General features: G+C 41.9%; 1 protein-coding gene and 2 long non-coding RNA genes across 4 annotated transcripts in view; all 3 read left to right on the top strand.

The window, feature by feature from the left end:
- Nucleotides 1-11,376, top strand: part of BLVRA (biliverdin reductase A) — a 31,812-nt gene extending 20,436 nt beyond the window's left edge. The window contains exons 4-7 of one of the 2 annotated variants that reach the window (XM_035318421.1): nucleotides 591-688; nucleotides 2,071-2,178; nucleotides 2,897-3,068; nucleotides 8,720-11,376. In XM_035318421.1, the coding sequence (XP_035174312.1) occupies nucleotides 591-688; nucleotides 2,071-2,178; nucleotides 2,897-3,068; nucleotides 8,720-8,993 (652 nt within the window). In that variant the 3' untranslated portion in view covers nucleotides 8,994-11,376. The remainder of the gene's footprint in view (nucleotides 1-590; nucleotides 689-2,070; nucleotides 2,179-2,896; nucleotides 3,069-8,719) is intronic. The other variant, XM_035318422.1, reaches the window with a different exon arrangement.
- LOC118162321 lies at nucleotides 3,082-6,377 on the top strand. Its single transcript, XR_004748393.1, has 2 exons — nucleotides 3,082-4,762; nucleotides 4,793-6,377. It is a non-coding gene; the product is annotated as an uncharacterized LOC118162321 (long non-coding RNA).
- A 1,723-nt stretch (nucleotides 11,377-13,099) lies between the features above and the next one.
- Nucleotides 13,100-18,376, top strand: LOC118162322. Its single transcript, XR_004748394.1, has 2 exons — nucleotides 13,100-13,210; nucleotides 17,152-18,376. It is a non-coding gene; the product is annotated as an uncharacterized LOC118162322 (long non-coding RNA).
- The last annotated feature ends 2,018 nt before the right edge of the window (nucleotides 18,377-20,394 follow it).

Here is a 20,394-nt window from a genome sequence, read left to right as displayed (position 1 = left end):
CCTGCTGCTTTCCCTTGTCCCCACCTTCCACATTAACTTAGAAGCATAAAGGAGCTGTGTAAGGCTGTTGCAGGAAAGGATGTGGATACCTGAGGAGAGACTGGCAGACTAGAAACCTGAAGTAAATGATGGTGACTTCCCTAGAGTAACACATAAGCCCTGGAATAGAGTCAGATTTAAGATGCATTAGTTTCCCTAGTAATTCCAGTCACATACCTATGGGTCTGTGCATAGGTAGCTTAGGTAGCTTAAAACAAGATTCAAAGCCTTTCCTCACAGATTATGTAGTGGAAGGGCACTCCAGTACCCCCTCCAGACACTCAAATGTTTGTGAATTAAAATTGCTGTTCTCAGCGCTTCAGCATTGTAGTGATTTGCTGTAGGTGAGTGAGGGAATTCTGTGGAAAAAGCAGAATTGAACTTCAGCTCTACTGATGTTTAAGCCACCGCATCATCCTTGCCAGGAGAGTTGCGATTTATTTCTGTCACTATGTGTTGTGCTGACTGTGGGAATGAGAAGCAGCTAGCACAGTGGAGAGAAATGATTATGATAGTATACTTTTTAAAGACTGATCTTGTAATCCTTTCAGAATGTTCTTAGAAGCTGGGAAACATGTCCTCGTTGAGTACCCCATGGCTTTGTCTGCAAAGGCGGCCCATGAACTTTGGGAGATGGCTGAACAGAAAGGTAATGATGGCATTTGATCTCAAGGCTGTAAACAGCATTAGCTGCTGGGTAGCACCAAAGACCCAAAAGGCAGGACTTTCCAGTCTACTATTAGTCATGATATGCAAGGGAGTACGCCTATCTCAGAGATGTGTCAATCTAGGATTTAAGATGTGTGCCAATAGGGAAATAAATACAGAAATGTCAAAGCTAGGAGTAAAGTATGTCTATCCTCACTAAGGGTCTTGGCTTCTGGCACTAATAATGTTGTTAAAGAGAAGTTCTATCACAATGATAATAAAGCACTTAAGGAACATAGCCATTGAACTCGACACCTCCCTGTCCTTTCTCTCCCTGTAAATAAAGCTGGAAACAGCTCCCCTGTTTTCTACTGTTTGTGACATGCTGGTTGCACACAGCTGCTTACATTATTGTGGCCCAGCAAGGCGTCCTTGTTTGAAAGAAGGCTTATCCCCAAGCAGGATCTTCTAATCGTGGAAAGCATATGGTCCCATCTCTGCAGTACCAAGGGCGAGAAGCTGGCAGTTCGGCTGAGGCCAGTAAGTGGGGATGTATGGGACTGCAAGAAAAAGAACAGGGCTGGACAGGAGCAGAGTGCAAATCATTTGGACAAGCTGCACTATTTATACCACTGCTTCTTAAAATTTTCCTTTGTGACTTTTGTCCTAAAACACCGGAGGTATAGGATTTCTGCTTTGCTCTTTCCCTGCACCAACACCACTTACTGCCTTGTTGCCAGCCAAATGGCTTTCCATTGAGCAGAATTTATGCCTCTTCTCTTGAAGCAGAAGCAGCAACTGTCAGCAATCTAAATGGACTCTCCTGGAAACCTTCCAGAAAAACACAGAGTGAATGAGGGCCAGATTCAATGCGTATTGGATATCCTTTATTCCAGAGTAGCCCAATTAAGTGCAATGGAGGAGGTACTCCTTAACATATTGTTACAATCTGGATCTAAGTATTGTGCTGTGGGTTTTTTTTCATCTTCTTTCCTACTACTCTGGGAAGAAAAATGCAGAACAGGAAGGTATGAGGGGAAAGAGGCCAAGAATTCATTCATCTTTTACTTTGAATACTAATGTTTCAGCTTTAGTTGAGTATTTGGTTTCATTGCAGTGTTTCCATTAAACATAGTCATTACTGTTACTGTAGTCACTGCCGTTGTTATCTTCTGAGAATCATAAACTCAAACTGATGCCTTAGCACAGGGCCTGTTTGCTTTTCCTCCTGACATCATTTTGCCAGCCATATATGTGAGCGCATTTTTAGTGAACTCCCACTGGTGGATGGTGAAGCCTTTACTGCTTAGATGTGCCTTTGATTCACGCAGAAAGCTGTTATTTAATCTGGCCTGTTTTTTTTCCTTTTTTTTTTAATGGTAGGTAAAGTTCTTCATGTGGAACATATTGAACTTCTGACTGAAGAGTACAAGCAGCTGAAAAAGGAAGTGGCTGGGAAAGACCTAGTGAAAGGAACATTGCATTTCACAGGTCAGTAGTTGAAGAAACTGAGGTTCAACCACATTTGTCTGCTTGGTCCATAGGGTTGCCAGCCCTTCCAGGCTTTTTGCAGACCTTTTAGATAACAGTCCACCTATAAACTGACTAGACACGTAAGTATCGGTTCTGTACATTTCCATGAAATTACAGAACTGTTGAGAAAACACCTTTGCCTTAATGAGTGTCTTCAATGAGCTGTATGCTAATCTTTCTGCTACAATTGGTAAAGAACACATGCCTGTACCTTGTATGGTGGAGGGAGTATTCCTGCATCTCTCCTGTGCTTTGGTGGTGGTGACCTGTTCCTTCATTCTAATACCAATATGAGCTCTGAGGAAGTGTCCCATTTCCAATGGGGACTTTTAGTCTTTCACAATCATGTTTGGCCACGGAAGAAATGGGAGAGATTTTTGAGCATTTTTTTCTCCCTACTCTGTTTCCTTGTGAATTCACAGACACCATCCTGCCCTCATTACGTCCTGAGGGGCTTGTTGTATATGTTCTTTGTGTAGCCGTCTCTGTCATAGCTTGCCGACTTGATCCATTTCAAGGTTGACTGCGTTTGTTGACTGCCTGCTCAGTCCATCCACTGATGGCCTTCCTACACCCTGGTCTCTAAACCTGCAACACAGTAGTTTCTTCAGCCTTTCCTATGCAGAGTGCATTATTCTTTTCCATTTCTTAAGCCTTTCTATTGCTCTTGTAACAGGTAGTGTCCTTGATGAAAAGAAAGCAGGATTCCCAGCTTTCAGTGGAATTGCCCGATTGACTTGGCTGATTGACCTCTTTGGAGACCTCACTGTTACATCTGCCACCAGAGAAGAGCAGAAGGATAAGAATTATTCCAGAATGACCGTTCATTTTCAGACGGCAAACAAGAAGTGAGTAATGACCATGGCAGCAGGTGAGCCAGCCTGTTCATCTGCAGGAGCTCGGCATCATTTTTTCCTCTTGTGGAAGTAAAGTAGGCTAGTGCTAGCATGAAGGTATACACGAAACATGAAAGTGTTTTCTCTAGTAATCATGGTAGAAAAGAGTCACCACCAAACAATGTCTGTGGAAGAGCACAACAAGGTTTTAAAAGTTCTTTCCTGACTTCTGAACGTACGAATGGGCCCATAATGTGTCTCACCAGAAAAGGTGTTCAGAGGCAGGATGTTTTTTGTTCTGCATCAGACATTCTTGTTGTATGTTGAAAGCTAACCCTTCTTTAAAGGCTGAAAGTATATGACTGTTTGAACATACAATGCACTAGTCATAATACTTAGCTTATAGCACTATAATCCTTACACTATTATGTAGTACTAGCTGAAGGGTAAGAGAAAATGACATATTTGGGGCAGAACTACAATGAACTACAGGAAGGCCAGAATAAATTTGCTCTTGACTAATGCCTAATCTGCAGTCCTGAAGATTCCTTGTTTTTTCCTGAGTAGGGCATCAGTCTGTTTACCATATCTTGTCTTTTTGCTTTTGTTGCACTAGTCTGTCAGACTGTGAGAACACGAATCCAGCAGCCAAGATTACTTGTAATTTTGTCTAGCCATTGCAATACGACTTTCTTGCAGAAAACTGTTTTCATTATACATTTTTTTAACAATGAGTTAGATCTCTTTATTACATGGTAACAATAACCTTGCTATAAACTAGTACCTTTTAATAGCCTTGCTATAAAATATACATTTTAAATATTTTATGAGCGTGAAGTAAGTCATCAGTGTTCCATTCTGTGTTTTGAGTACTCAGCTTGGTCCACAGTATGGTGCTGTATTTTGATGGAAACTCTCCATTTTGATAATTGTGGGCTATCCTCATGGAGGTCATCTCCTCTCAGGTAAGCTGAAGTTGAATTAGGTTGAAGCATGATAGAGCTGCAATGTGAGAATTGTCCTACATTAAAAAGTGAAGCGGAGCTTTTCCATACAGTGTGCTCTGCCCTTATAGGCATATGAGAAGACTAGGGAGAGCAGGGATGACCCCATGGAAAAATATTCTGGCCTATCTCTGTTTGCAATAAATTACCCCTTTTTTGTTGCACATATGTAGAATCAAACGCAAATGCAACAAATACTAACAAAGATGAATGCTGACTTCTACAAGAATTTTAGGTAAGGTTTTGGTTAAGAAAAAATAACGACCTGAAGAACTAGATATTTGGGGAGGGAAAAATCAGGGCTCATTTGTGCTGTTTGTCTCACTGCAGGTCTGAGCTCCTGCAAAGCCTTTTTCAATTTATTATGGGATTAGCATCTTGTCCTAGTGATCTTTCTTTCTTTTAGATTAAAAAATCTTTTCCAGTTCCTCTTAAATGTAGTTATGAGAGGACAGAACTTCATATACCAGCCCTGTTTACCCGCTTAGCAATTTGCCAGTAACAGGAGTAGCTGTAAAGCTCTATATAGAGTGAGATTTTGAACTAATTCCAGCAGGTGGAACTAGTGTGTGGCTTAAACGTCTCCCTGGCTGGCCTGGCTCCTAGGTAGTCCGCAGCTGCCATGTCAGTATTTGCTGGGCACAGAACCGTTTTTGGATTTTTCCTGCTCTACACCGCTAACTGCTACCAAGCAGTTATCTTGTTCTTAACTTGTTCTTAACTTGTTCTTAGTTCTTAACCCACTGCCACCTATGCATGGGGGCCAGGAAGTGTCTTGCCGCCATTAGTGTTTTAATGACCTCTGGGACAGCCAGTTTTATGCCGCTGGGATAATTTACGCCGGCTGGAAAGTTACATAGTGTTCCTGTATGCTGTTCGGCCGCTAGGCCGTGTTTCCTGCTGACCTTCCCCCATTGACGTCAGTGAGTTACAGCAGTAGGGAATTTGGCCCACTCTCCATCAAGTGAAGTCATAGCCCGGCAGTAATGATGGCATTGTCAGAGCTCTCGTGTGCTCAAGTTGTATTTTGCTAAGGGATGGAAATGGTCTGCACCCTTCTTGAGAGCTAGCCCACCCATTTTTCAAAAGATGTGAATGCACTGACCTTGAGAAATCAGGTTAATTCAGCCTGCTTTCTGCCTTGGAAAATACAGCAGGTGCAGAGCGCGGCAGCCTGCATTCTGCTTGTTAAGCAGGGATTTGTGCAAAGGCTACGGTCTGACCCTGCTGCAGGGCCTGCACTGGCTGCTGATCTGTCTCAGGGTGGATTTTGGAGGTGTGTGTTAATTTCCAAAGCCCAGCTATATGAGAGATGACCTCTGCCTTGTTGTGTTTCCAAGGCAGTTGAGCAGACAGCCTCTCTGTGATAAAATGTTGAGCAATCCAAGAAAAGACAAACCTTTGCTGACAGCACGGCTACAGTTCTTGTCCTGGTATTACAGAGCCTGGATTCAGTAAATGTCAAAAATGGATTTTTTAGTGGAAGCTGGAGAGATAATGATCTGGGCAACGTCTGTTCTGATGTTAGCTAGGGCTAGGATCTAGTTCTCATCCAAGATAAGACAGCCCTTTTTGATTGCTTGGTAAAGAAAAATTACTGGTATTTCCAAAGATGTTTAAAAGAAATGGAAGACATTTTCTGAATACATATTTTGACAGTAACCATTTGAAATTATGTTTATAATGAGATTGAAGCTTACAAAGTCTAATAAAATAATTTCACGCTGAACATCCAAAGGAAAAAAAAAAAAAAAAAAAAAGACCATGTAAAACATGCTTTCTGCAGCAATTTCTACATGAAATATTGAAATATTAAGCTGAGTGGACCCACAGTGCTTTCAGGCATGAAACCAACTTAATTCTTCTGCAGGTACAAAGAGCATTTTCTTCATTTTAGTTTATTCAGTTAGCACAGTCCAACCAGTAAGGCTAATCGACATTCAGGAAACAGGGAGTCAGAGAAGCAGAAATTATCCTATTTCAATCTGTGAATAAAATGTAGCTGTGAGAGCTCTACTGGTCTAAAATCTTATAGACAAAATAACTGTAAAATGCCAGTGTGGTTTCTTCACCACAGCTAGTGCTTCCTTTGTGAAGTCAGCATAAGAAGTGGTTTGTAAGTGTTTGGTTAAAATTTCTCTTTCTTCCTTAACTGCCCAACAAATTCAGTTGCAGCTTTATTTAGCTATTTAGCCACCAAAAATGCTGGGCTTGTCAGTTGCAAATAAAGCTGCTAAAGCTTTTAGATAACTAATTACATCAATGACCAGATAGTGCTTTGATACAAATCTTTAATGAAAATGGATGAATTACCTATAAAAAAACAGCAACCCTGTTAAAAAATGATTTTCTGATATGAAATGCAAACCTGCTTCTTAAGCAACATAATTGCTTAAATAGTATGCAGAGTTGCAGCATATGTATCTTCATAGTAAAAAAAAAAAAAAAAAAAAAGGAATGGGGAGACTAATTTTAGTGTAGAAGTTTTTAGCTCAGAATTAACACGTTTTGGTTACCAATCAAGTAGAATCAACCTCTCTTTGAGAAAATAACTAAAAGCCCCATCACAGAAGAAGATAAATCTATTAGTAAAATCAGCATTTCCTGCTCACAAACCTAAAGCAGTCATTTCGGTCACTTTGATTAAATTTAGTCTGGTCTGTGTGATCATGCTTCTGGTTCACTGGCTCCCTGATCATTGATGTGCATGTGCTCTAGATCACCCCAGGGAGGTGACCCCATCTTACCAATGCCTGTTTTGGGTCATATTGTGGGCTCCTCACTGTTACATGGTGGAGGTCTTTGCCTATATCTGCCCAATGGTTTCTACACACCAGCCTACCTGAGATAAAGCAGCTTCAAACAACAGTGGTCTGAACCCTCCATGGCTGTTTGGTAGCATAAATAAGAACATAAAAATGTCTGTGTTGCATCAGAGCAAAACCAGCTAACTCGGTGGCCTTCCTCTGGCCATGATCAACAGCAGACACCTCAGGGAAGGAGAATGAGAACGCAGAAAGCACCAAGTGGTACAGCCCTCAAGCACCCTTATGGCCTGCAGCGACAAGTAGCCTTAGGACTTCCTGAAACACAAGGTGCCTGTGGGGATTTTATTTCTTCATTTTTTTTTTTTCCAGGCTGTGATTTGGATCCTTTTTTTTTTTTTTTTTTTTTTTCCCTTCTCTACAGTAGTTTAATTCTGTTCAGTCAGGTTCTTCTGGCCAGGTTTAATTTGTAGGGGGTGTGTGTGGCACTGAGGGTGAGCAAAGAATAATTGATACAATTATATGAATATAGAAAAGCATAAAAGATGAGAGAGAGGTACAGAATCATTAAGCTGAGTGCTTTGCAGAATGCATGCAGGGTAGACTGACAAGGACTTTCTTTCTTGATCTAATGATATTGAAGATTTAATGGGCAGTGCTTGGAGACAGAATTTATTCTTCCACGCTATTGATGCCCTCATAATTTGTGAATGGCAGACTAAAGTGGGCCATAAAGGATTGTGGAAAGGCCATCAATAACTGAGTGAGAAAAATAGCGTGCATCTTCTAAACACAGGCAGTAGTGGGTGCTGATGAATGAGCTGCAGAAAGGTAATGGCATGGCTTAGGCAGTTGAAAAAAGAGCAGGAAGGGGGATTATCTGTGGCTTTTGCTGAAGACCGTTCCTCAAACCTTCTGCAAGCATTTGCTGTGTTGGACCAGGGAATCTGCTAAGACCCCTGCAGCAGCACAGCATTTTCCATGGCTTCTCTTCGCTCGGCCTGCCTGGGAAGCTGGGGAGGAACATGTGTGGATCCGTGAGCTGTGTCAGTCAGTAGCCAGCAGCGCCACTGCTTTGCTGGGAGACTAAGGCTATCGTGTGGCATAAGACAGGACAGTGCTCTGGTTGAGAAGGACTTGTCTGAGAGTCTATGTAGCTGAAACAGGCAAAATTGTCATCATAATTCAAAATTCATAATTCAAATTTGTCATCAAAATTGTCATCACAATTGTCAGTGTAATCTTGAGGATCAACTCAGTGCTTACCAGTGTATTTGAAAAGTTCGAAGAGATTACAGACGCTAGTGTCTGCAGGAGTGAACTTGCTGGCTGTCCAGCTCATCCTAAAGAGGTGGAGTCTCCAGGCAAACACTTGTCCCAGGCAACTTCCCTTAAGCAGAACTTTCCTTAAGGTGCTTGCACAGTAGCAACTGGATCATCCTTATGTGTGTGAGTGATGAAAGTGTGTTCTTGCTATAGGAATGACTAGACATTGAGGGCCTTGTAAGTTTACCTATGGTTAAGTCATGCACAAAATATTTGGATGTTTAACTGTACTTTTTAGCCAAGTCCACAAATGAATGAATTAATTAAAATTCCCTATTCCCCATGAGATGGCTAGAGACTGCTGGCTACACCTTGTGCATAGGTAAAACAAAGCTGGAGAGAGCTTACGTGGTCTGCTGAAAGCCATGGCGTTAAGACTATTACCCGTAGTTCAGCTCCATAACCACAAGACATGTTGGTAAGAACATGTTAATTTGAACATGCAATGACTAAAAGTTAAAATTTTATTAGGGCATTTTCTGTAAATACTGAGAAACAGGCTTAAAGTAGAACCGTTGGTTCCATTTTTTCATAAGTCCTCTTTTCTTTCTCTGATTCTTCACACTAGACCTCTGACTTGGATTGAAGAAAGAGGACCAGGGATGAGACGTGAAAAGAAGATCAACTTCTGTTTCACCAGTGGTTGCCTGGAGAACTTCCCTCAAGCCCCAAGGTCTGCTGTGGGTCTTTTCATGCAGGATCAGAACCTCTTTGCCAAAAAACTGCTGGGCCAGGTATCCAAGGAGGAGCTGGCTGCCGAGAAATGGCGAATTTTGCGGTGTCTTGACCTTGCTGAAGCAATCCAGCAGCATTGTGAACAGCCAGAGAAAATCTGTTCCTAAGGCCACTCTTACAGGAGGAATGGGGCAGACAGGAAAGCTTTAGGTCCAGAGTTCAGTGTTGCCATCAAGCAGTTGCTCTTTCTGTTTCATTACATTCTCTTTGACTAGATGTGACTCCCAGGCTCTCTGTGTGGGCTGGAGAGCCTGGGCCATACCCTGTGCCTTCAGGTATTTGCTGGAACAAAACATGTTACCCTGCTCCAATGCACTGCTGTCCTTACAGGCAGGTAGGAACCTAGCAGCAGCAAGCTTTCTTGTGGTTGCTCCCTATCAATGCAGTTGGAAATGTCCCTGAGAGCAGATCTTGGAGGACTGCAAATACTTGACATGATTTTCCTTCCTGTGGATTTTTTCTTCTTTGTTTAGGTATGTCTGAAAATGAGAGACATATAACATTACCAGAATTAAGTTTTTAATGCATTTTAAAAGAGTTTCCACCTGTTTACTTGAACTTGTGCCACCATAGTCCTAACCTTTTCTTCCAGATACCCTGAACTGTTTTGTGTTTTTGCCCTAGTTAGTAGTTGTACCTGTTCTTTTGTTTGTCTGTGTTTTTTTTTTTTCCACATTGGGAATCACATACCTTCAAATAGAATCTACATTGGTATCAAACCAGCGTAGAGTAAGTAAGACTCTTAACAGATGCCATGTTGAATTCACTCACTTAATTTCTCTGGTGCCCTGTGCCAACACATAAGTCGTTTTCCAGCAGAGGTTGGAACAGTACACTAACAAATGCATCACCTGCCTAATTTCTCCTGTATTTTGTCACAAGTCACAACAGATCTAATTATTATTTTTTTTTTCTTTGGTACTGGAAACAGCACGTCATTGTCTTTCATTTGTGTGTGTCTAATTCAGCATATGAATTAATCTCACCTAAAAATAATGCGCATCCTGGTATTAAGAAAAAATAACTAATGTGCTCCTGGAAATAGTAAAATTCATTTTTAAATAGTGATAGAATTAGAGTAGAACTGTAGAAAATGGAGCAATTTGCAAATATTGCAATTATGGAGTATCACACCTGCAGGGATGGGTGTTTAGCATTTTACAGTAGTCCCAGGGTCACATATGAAGACTCTATCACTTTCCTAAAGAAAAAATTTAAGGAGTCTAAGCAGCGCACAAAGCTATTAACGATTTCTGTTTGCCTTTCACTTTCTAACAGCATCTGCCTATGCTCTATTAATATAGCAGCAGACTTTGGTCTGCACAGTTGTTCTTTCAAACACACAATCATCATGTCTTTACTACATTATCACTTCAGCAATTTTTAATGAGGGAGTGTGTGTGTTATGAATAATTAGAACCACTCAATACTGATGGAATAAGATCTTCCTTTATTTCAGTCATGTTCATTCAGAAGTTGGATATAGTTCAGTTAGAGTTTGAAACAGGGAAGGAAAGACTGCATTTTTTCCAAATCAGATTTTAGGAGCAGTTAGAGCTTGATATGTGAATGAATTCTGCATACGAGATTTGTTTAGATCTATTCTATCTGTTAAAATCAGTTAAAAGTCTCTTACTGACTTCAGGGGATTGAAATCCCTGTGGGTCACCAGCAGATCTGTGCAGGCAGACCATGTGCTTGTTCACCCAAACGGGCACACCTTCCTGAGCATTCACAGCAACTTCATTACCAGTGTAATGGACATTGCCTGGGCAGACCCAATGCTGTACAAGTGGGAAGGATTTTATCCTGACAGCATTCATGGCAAAATACAAAAAGTCCATATTGGATCAAAGTGAAATTAAAATCTGCTGTGTATGTGTATCTGCTGTGTGTGGCAGCACACAAGATTTCCTGTTTCTTGACAAACTTCTTGGCTGTGAATGTGGGGTGAATACCACTTGCCAATTTGCAATGGGTAGTCAGGGAGGGATGGCAAAGGGAAGGGAGACTTTGTGCTCTCCATCTGTAAGCTTGAAAACTGGCCCCCAAGGCTCCCTGGGCCCACTCTGCAGTTACTGGCAAGGGCTGTAGAGCGCTGTATTCCTCCAAGGAATAAAGAATAAATTCATGGGAGTTTTGTAGAGCAGCAGCATAACCGTGCAGTGAATCATCCTCTGGAAGAAGCCTGTTTCAGTAGCGAGTGCCTGGGGAAATTAGCTGTTTAATTTGAGCTAGTGGAGGCAGGTTCTGGGTATCCTGTGCTCTCCTCCATCCCCACTGTTCCTCCCAGTGAACCGGCTTGCCTTGCTGTCTGCTCTGCTCTTGGGAGCCTGGAGTGTTAAACTGCTTTTTCTTTGGCATTGTGAATTTGCTGATGTACCACCATCGTTTGTATACAAAAGCTACTGGATGTCGAGTTTCAAACGTATATAGTGTTTAACCAGATGTCAAATGCACCAATAAAAGGATTGGAGCTCTTAATCATTCCTTTTAGTTCCCATTGTCCTTCATTAGCATTTCCCATTGTCACACTGCTGAAAATGTCTCTGCCTGAACCGGTTCTTTTCCTTCCTTTCACTCCTCAAGCCCTGTGAAGTCCTGCCAGCGACTTACCACGCTGTGATCCTCATCTAAAACCCCCAGCTGTCTCCCTCTCTTGTTTCAAAGTTTTGAATACAAGCGTCCTGCGGTTGGTGACCTTAGCTCAACTTGTGATCCCTCCCACAAAATTCTTGCCTGTCCAGTCCTGGTCTGACTCCTCCCCATAAGGGCAGGAGCAGGAAAATTTAAATCCCAGCTGGACACTTGCAATTTCCAATTCAAAAACTGGTGCCTTGGAGTGACCTTTTGGAGTTTCATAAGTGTAATCTGAAATGGGTTTTGGAATTGGTTTCCTTGTGGTTCAATAAATAGCTTGATAGTAGTAGAAATGCTATCAGAAGAGTTTCTCAGTCTGAACCCAGCCAGCTTATAGGAGTATGAAAAGGTAAGTATGAGGTGTGCCACAGGAAGGTTGGTGTATCACCTTCTTTGTATCTGGCTTTCTGTGGTTTCTATCGGAAATGTCTGTGATCCTGCAGCATGCTCTAGGAACTCTGCTCAAGTACACTTTGTTAACTCTGCTTGATGTTATGGAGTTGTTAGAGAAAGTGCCTTTCTGCAAGATCCTTCCTACGTGAGGAAGCCTGCATTAAGGCCAGAGCTTGCCACTGGCAGATGAGAGACGTGGAGTCACTGACATCAACACCTGTGGCCTGAACAACACCTTAGCTGAAACACAAGAGAGATGGTTCAATACAAATGAGCTTTCAGACAGCAAATGGAAAATTTCCAAAGAGCAAATAAGCTATGATATGAGATTTTACAAAGCTGCATGGGAAGCTCTGGTCAAGAGGGAAAGAAAGTGGGTGTGATTTTTGGATCAAGTGTTAATGAGAGCATGTGGACTGGGGGCAGGGTCCGGAGTGCCTGTGATGGCTGAGGTCTGTCAGCAGCGGTGTAGGTGCATGGGAGGTGGGATGGGGGGAGGCAAAGAGGGTCAGGAGACACTGCAGGGCTGCTTGGGCTGGCATCATCCTTGGGAGGACGTTGGCAGGAGCCCCAGAGCAGATCAGTAGACAAGGAAGGGGGAAGGCAAGGGGTGGCAAAATATTTAAAATTGTCATAGCATGTCAAAACTGACTGTTTTAAAGCAGATAGTATGTATGGCATCTGCGTAAAACTGCAGTGCTGAGTTACAGAAAGCACTTTGGGGGTTGCAGGCCCTTCAGCAGTCTGCATATGGGTCAAGGTTGCAAAGACTGAACTGTACAAATACTTTCAGCTCTCACTCAAGATGTTTGATCCCTTCAGGTTGGCAACACAGTCTAGGACCTTAGCCCCCCTCACAGTTTGCTAGTGAGAGACCCACCAAAGGCAGTCCTGGCTGGGAGCCTGGCTCTGTCATGTTGTCTGCAGTAGGACTCTCAGAACTGTGTGCTAATGAGCTTCATGCAGTATATTCACTGCTCCTGGAGGTACTTGGTATGTTCTGTGCAATCGGAGTAATGTGTAACACCAGGAAGCTAAACATCTCCAGCAAAATAACTCCAGACTTGTGACAAAGAAAGTGAGGTATTTGGTTAGCTTTAAGGGCTGTAAACTGCTATCTGTAGAAGCTGGATTAAATGATGTTACAGGACTCTATTGACAGACCCATTTGTATTTTTGTTCAGTGCAAATGTGAGCTCTGACTCAGAAGAACCAACCCTTGCAATGGGAAGACAGGAGGTGTCCATGCAGTGCAGTGTGATGCTGCACAAAATCCCTGAGCCAGCTCTGGGTGAGCTACCTCATGTACTACAAAGGGCTGGCCTGTGGTGTAATTTCATCTGAACAGATGTGTGCTGCTTCTCAGTGGTGTGAGGCCATGTAGGCATACCCACAGGTCAGCCCCAAGTTGCCTGGTTGGCTCCTGGCCCGCCACCTGAACCTGCCAGTATCAATTCTCCTACTTACATTTACCGGTTGGGCAGCAAAGGGAGCCAAAACACAGCTTCCAAGCAGTGGCTTTTGCTTTCCTGCTGACCCAAGCTGGTTAAAATCAATAGCTTTTTTCTCACCCTTGACCACCCTTGAATGTAAGGCTCAGGAGGCATAGGGCTGTTGTGTAGCGATGCTTGTGAAGCTGTGGGAACCCTGCCTGTGTTACAGCTAGCAGGGCTCTGTGCTTAGTGCTTGTCTTCCACATTTGGACAACAAGAACACCTTACTGGAGTCCATGTGCAGATTAATGAGGAGGGAAATTTCAAAACAGTAGTTGAGGTCCATCAGGACCATCATCAGGATGCTCCATCATCAGGAGCATCAAATAATAGCTTACATATACACCTGCTAGCTCTTTCAATTAAATGTATCTTAGTCTAATGAAAATACTTTATTTAGTACTGGTTACTGCTTCAAAAAACTTCTCTAAAACTTCATACTGGGGGCATTCTAGATCCCATTTAGTGTGAGCTGACTTTGATTTTGTCACTGCTGCCAATGTCACAGTCTGCCTACTGACATGACTGTCTGCCGTACGTGGTGTGTCATGCCATCCCGCCTGCTGTCCAGTGAGTCACTGCCTTCCCTGATAAAGGTTACCTTACGAAGAACACAGTAACTTGTCTCTAAAACAGCTAGATTGCCTGAATGTAACGAACAAATAATTCACGGAATTAGGGCTTTCTGGTGCTTAGTGCGTAGGTGTTACTCAAGCAACAGGTAAGTAAAAATAATTCTAAAATGTTAGGTTAAACATTAGCAGGAAGTTGAGAAAAGCACAACAGATCTCATTGTCAGGAGTAATGTTCCTTTGTGAGTAATCTATCACTTGGGACCTCTAAACATCCAGAAGCAAATAAATATACTAGGGATAGTTCTGTATTAGTGGGAAGCGGTGGGTGAATTTTATTCTCTAATTCAGAGAGTCTCTGCCCAGGATTTAGGAAGTAGCACACCAACAGTGTTTGGTTTGACATTTCACTTTGCATGTCACCTTGATGAGTTCCCTGGGGGAAAGAAAGCCGGGGACTGTGAAAGCAGCTAACCTGTTTGTCTTCTGTGATGTGGCAGTGTCTGGCTGGAGTTGTTTCCTTCAGGAATGTGTTTGGCGCAAGGGTTTATCGCTGATGGGTAGGCAGCAGTATCCTTCTGCGCAGTTCCTAAGGGGATGCTTGCATCTCTCTCTCTCTATCCCCTTCTCTCCCCCTGACCAAATTGCACCTATATTATTCTTTTTGATCTAACACCAATGACTCCTTTGCCTTTTCAAAAATACACAATTGTGCTGTAAGTTGAAGTGCCTCCTTTATTCTGGTCCTTAATATTAACAGTACTTGTAGATAACATGAATATGTGAAATTTCAGTAACATTTTAAATGAACTGGGCCACATTTTCTTCCCCCCCCTTTTTTTTTTTAATACTTTTATTTCTAGTACTGGTGCAAAATATACATTTATTATAGAAAAGGTCTAGATTCTGACATTTTCCTATCATTGACTGTACCTGCATTTCAACATAGCATTTTTGCATATGAGCAATGTTTAAATACCTAAGTCTCATTCACATAGATAGACAGTGTGAATGTTTAGACTTTTCCTTTCACTCTGATGAAGTCTGTTTGCATCCAGATTTTGAATGTTAAGGCATTTTCTTCATGACCTGTTAAGAGCTGAGTTACAAATGCTTATTTTACCTTATTTTGTCCTGTGTCTTTACCTTATTTTGTCCTGTGGTAGAAACCCAACAGACCCAAGCCATGTCACTGTTTCTACGCTGTACACCCTGAGCTTCTGACTTCTGCTAGTCTAGATGCGGAGAATTTGGGCAGGATGGGTTTATATGTAGTTTTTCATGTGTATGTTCCCTCTTGCTGGGAATGTTTTTTTTTGTTTTGTTTTGTTTGTTTTTTTTTTGCTTTGCACAGTACAATCCCCCTCTGCTGCAAACCTGCTATGTAAACACATTTGCTTCTCTTGTAATGCCATGTCCTGCTGTTGTACCTTCACCGCTGTGTGCTCATGAGACCATTGCTCATATCTATTTTGGTACAGATACCTGTTTTATTACATTATTGTGCACCAGAGCACTTCCATATGCAGTTACAGTGTAAGTTTTTCTATGTTAAATTATCAGGCATTAGAGCTTTCTCTACTTTTGCTTTTGAGCCTGATTTCATTAGGAGCTCATCTTTCAGCCTGTCATCCTAGCTTGTCAAGGCATAGTCACCTTATTGTCAGCTGTAGCCAGGCTACACACTCATGAATCATTTTGGAATGTCCTTGATTTCACTCATCAAAGCTTCTCTGATGCAAAAGTGTTTTTCGCAAGAAACTAACGAGTTTTTGTGTAGCTCAAGCAGTACACATAGATATTTTTTTTCTGTTCTGTACCAGTGAACTTTCCACAGGAGGCATGTGCTCTGCAAACATCCCTACCTTTTTTTTCTCTGCTGCATAGCATCATGGCTACAGGGCTACAACTGCAGACAGCCCTGAGATGGTCAGGTCTGTTGAGTTCTTCTGTGCAGTCTGTTCTCCGCAGTCCTTCCAGTGTCAGAAACCATTGAAGGCAGCACGTTTCTTCCAATGCTCCACATGGAAAGCCTTTTCTTACTATCTTCTGACGTCATAACTTCCATGTCTGCTGCATCTCACACTGGAATTTTCCTGAATGCTGTACCTTCTTTTAAGATCTGGACATACCTTTACTCTCAACAAGTCACCTTCAGCAATTACTCCACACCTGGTGAGCTGTAGTCACAGAGAACTGGCCTCAGAGACTCAGTTCCATATCCCAAGCTCTTGATCTCCTCCTTGATGTCTTACCAGAGGTATTTTGAATGAGGGCAAGTGTCCATGTAGATGGTTGACATCAGTCACAGAGAAAGGCATACAGCCTCAACTGTTTTACTGAAGTCATCTTCTGAGGGAAGAAGCAGTGCCTTTCATGGCTACGTGAATTTTGATGGCCATGTTGCTCTATCAGAGGCATGCCTTACGCTCTATGACTTTGTGTAAGCACCTGAGGTTTGCAATTAAAATTTAAACTAGAGCTTGATCTCCAGCATCATGAATACTACAGAGCACTGAGTACGAGCGTGACTATTTTCTTACTCCACCATGTGTAGACCTATTTATTCTCTTCAAGTGCATTCTATACAGATTCAAAGTTGCCAGCCCTGGTACAAAGTGGTGAACAGCTGGTATGGAGGGTGAGGAGTTATTATAGCAGAGGCATATGGGGAAAAGATAAAACAGGGAAAGCTAAATCATTGTAATAATGTATAATGAATATTTTAGCTTTACGCTTAGTAACATCAGTAAAATACACTGCAAGGTTGATGTAACCTCTGCATATGTAGCTGAAAAGATTTCTTGTGCACTGATATTCATTTTGCAACAGCTTATAATAAGATGTCACTCACAATGCTGTGGTCACTGAATACATCATGGATTGTTTATTAGGCAGAAAACCGCAGTAAATCATAGTCGGGTGGTTATTACTGGCTGTGTAATGTCTCGTTATCAATGCAGCTCTGATCTTTTGGAAATTCAGGACATAAACTAAGATATGCCAACATCTCAGACTATCCTGGGAACATATCCTGCTGATTCTTACTGCATTAAATAATCACGATTTAATCTGCCTGTCTGCTTTTAGCCATTCATGTCAGGGAACAAGTTTGTTTTAAGCGATGTCTTGCAGCTATTTTCTTCTTGACTGATCATTTCATTCAGACTGAAGCAAACAGTCTTCATACCTTAAGTCTTATGTAGATTGCTATCTGTGCAAAAGAGTACAAAGGGCAACCACATTGAAATGTGCCACATCTTTGAATGAAGAGCCAGGCAATGGTGAGTCTGTTGAACTGTTCGGCAATTGGTACTTGTCCACCTGAATTCCATGTAGGACCCTCTCGGAGAAACTGCACCATTGACCCATCAAAGGCAGAGGGAAAAGAGAAGCTGGAGGGACACCTATTGACTGAAGATGCGATAAAATTGCTCCCATCAGCACGGAGGAGGGGAGTTATTGGAGGAAAGTGTTCGGTGGATGGGTGCAGATGCAGAAATAGAACCAAGTTCATCTTGCTGTTGCAGAGAGCCCAGCAAATAAATGCCAACCAAATGGGAGCCTGGAGCAGAGCTGGCAGAAGAATAATTCCATTTCGTGGCACCTGAATTTACTTCTATCCAGACTGGAAGAAAGCAGAATTTCTGGACAAAGTTTTGAGGATGAAAACAGTGAGTTTGAATAGTGATTGAGAGCTGTAACATGCAAAGTAATATCTGTGCTTTATCTCATTCATAACAGCTTGTTTTATTTCTTTTTCTCAGATCATTCCAAGTCAGGTAAAGCACAAATTTCACAGACCAGTGTTTTTGTCATTCAGTGCAGACTCTATTTCTTTGTAAAAAAATATTCTTCTTTAATGAAGCAGCAAGTAAGAAACAGCTCCATTTGGAAGACTGATAGATGCTTTCCCAGGATTGAGCCCCACCACATGACATTTCTTTTTGCCAAGCCAGCTCAATGTTTGTATTTCAGGGATTGTGGACAAAAATTGTCACAAGTTAAATCCAATTGTATTAAAAACAAAACAAACAAAAAACATAAAAAACAAATCTAGTTTAAATTGCATTTCAAATACAAATTTAATGTCGATAGCTACTATATTAAAATAACGTGCTGAAAACAATCAATAAAGCAATGTATTTTTGCCACATAAGTGTAAGATGAAATTGCTGAAACTGTGGGAATCTCTTCACGGAATGACTGGGCCCAGAGTTTGCTAAATTGATAAAATAGCTTTTTTATAGCTCTAACTTCTCAAAGATTGGTTTGTGCATGTTACTGTATTTATTTCAGGGTAGTTTGCTCCAAAGAGTAATTAAGTAATAATAAAATGCCTGAAAGTTGAAAAAGCAGGAATACTTGTTTGATTCTTTGACCCTGTGCTTACAAACTAGGTATGAGGCATTATCTAACAGTTTGAGAATCTTTGGACTCCTGTTTACCTACCCCAGATTTCTTAGTAATAATTCTAACTACAGTACATTTTAAGGATAGTTTTGCATTACTACCCTTATGAAATAGAAAAGTCCGTCTGCCATCCAGAGCAAATCAGGAGCAAAATATTTAATAGCTTGGTAAATAAGAAATGTCATTTTTTAAAGATTATAAAATTTTATCAAAAAAATCTGAATGCATACGTTTTAGGTTATATGAGCATTTGCATCCTTGTATTACATCTTTCTGCATACTGAAAGATAAGTGAAAAGTAAATTTTACACAGAAGTTATCTGGGTTGTCCTCAGTGGTTATTCACTGATGCAGTTCAATTTTGGTTTATGGAGTAAGTACAGAGTGCATATCCAACACAGGATTAAAGCCTGCTATTTAAATTGAGCTGCATTGCCTTCCTGACTTAATTCCCAATTAGAATCAGAGTTCTAAATCCCTTTGATTTACATTTTTCAGCAGTATTCTCCATTGAGACTGCTAGCCATCATCGGTGCTGGACTTCATAGTTGGGACAGCGGTGTGGGGACCACCACCTCCTTCCACACCGGTTCACAGCAAGCATCAGACAGCAATTATTTTTGATCATGTCAGAGTTCAGTTGAATTACGAGCCATGAGTTGAAGATAAAACATTTGGTAGTCAGTTTGTGCAGCCTCAGACTCCCACACTATCAGCTGTCAAGCCTTTCTCTCCAATGTGCTTTAATGGAACACCTGTGGATAAATTTTAAAGGAGAGTAGTGCAGTAGCAGCAATTTGTTGCACTGTCAATACTACACAAGGCTTAGCTGTGGTTGCTATCTGTAAGATGAGGGTTGGGCTCCTGAGGGTTAGGGAAAGAGTTCCTTGGTGTTTTCTCAGCCACCACAGCACTGTGCTTACCTGCCTTTGCCAGCCCCAGTGACAGTCCTCAGGTCTTGAAGAAGCAATTTGTAAGCACCTGCACTGAAGTCCACTCAATGAATAAAAGTGCTAAGAGAGTTGGGTATGCAACTGGACAAGGTTGTGATGCCACCTCAGAAGAAGAACTGGGCTTGGGCAAGCCCCGTACAGAAACCAGGCTCAGCCGTACATATAGTTCGGGTAGAGAATTACATCTTGTGACATTTGATCTGGGGTGGGATATGCATTTGTAAATGTAATGAGAAGACTGACAGTACTTAAAAAATGAAGTGTATGGATGTTATCCTCTTGCTAGCAGGATTTGTGGGCAAGAAATGGAAAGACCTGCAGAGGAAGTGCTGTCAAGAAGGTATATTTCACTGGTTAGTGGAAAGGCGACGGCTGTGTTAGACAATACTGGTACCTGACTTCCTGTGAGCCTAAATGGAAGTGCAGTCAGCCCTGTAGTGCATGACAAGGAACCTATCCAAACCATCAGCAACAGTTTCCCCAAAATATTGGGATCTCTACAGAAAGACAGGCAAGTCTTACCCTCATATAAATCACGGAGGAGAGACCAAAATAAAGCTGAACCGAAAGCTGGACTTCCTGAGATACATCAACCACCTTTGTCAGGAAAACGGGGGAGGGCTAGCTTGCACTCTGAATTTTGAATCCATTGTGCTATTATATCTGAATCCTTGAGGCCCACAGTGTGGTATGGGGGCCTGGTGTGTTTGGGATATTTCCACTGCCTGCAGACAAAAAGCTGTAGAGCTTGGGAGGTTCTGTGCCAGACATCCAGACGTGCCCACAACCAATGCATGGGAATATTTGGAAAAACTGGGTGCTTCCTTGCAGCCTGGCAGACATGAAAGGCACTGTCACAGGTAAGGCATAAGTTTGTTTTGTCCCCTCCTAATCACCACTGATACTTATTCAAAGATCCCTTCAGCTCCAGAATGAAGTTTTCCTGATGCATTAAGACATGACCATTCATTTGGTCCTGGTGAGGAGCTGAGCATGGAGCTGGGCAGTGGGATTTTCACACAGCTTTGCTGTGTGAACTTGAAT

Source organism: Oxyura jamaicensis, chromosome 2 (genome assembly GCF_011077185.1).
Source record: "Oxyura jamaicensis isolate SHBP4307 breed ruddy duck chromosome 2, BPBGC_Ojam_1.0, whole genome shotgun sequence".
NCBI lineage: Eukaryota > Metazoa > Chordata > Aves > Anseriformes > Anatidae > Oxyura > Oxyura jamaicensis.
This window is presented reverse-complemented; position numbering and strand designations above follow the sequence as displayed.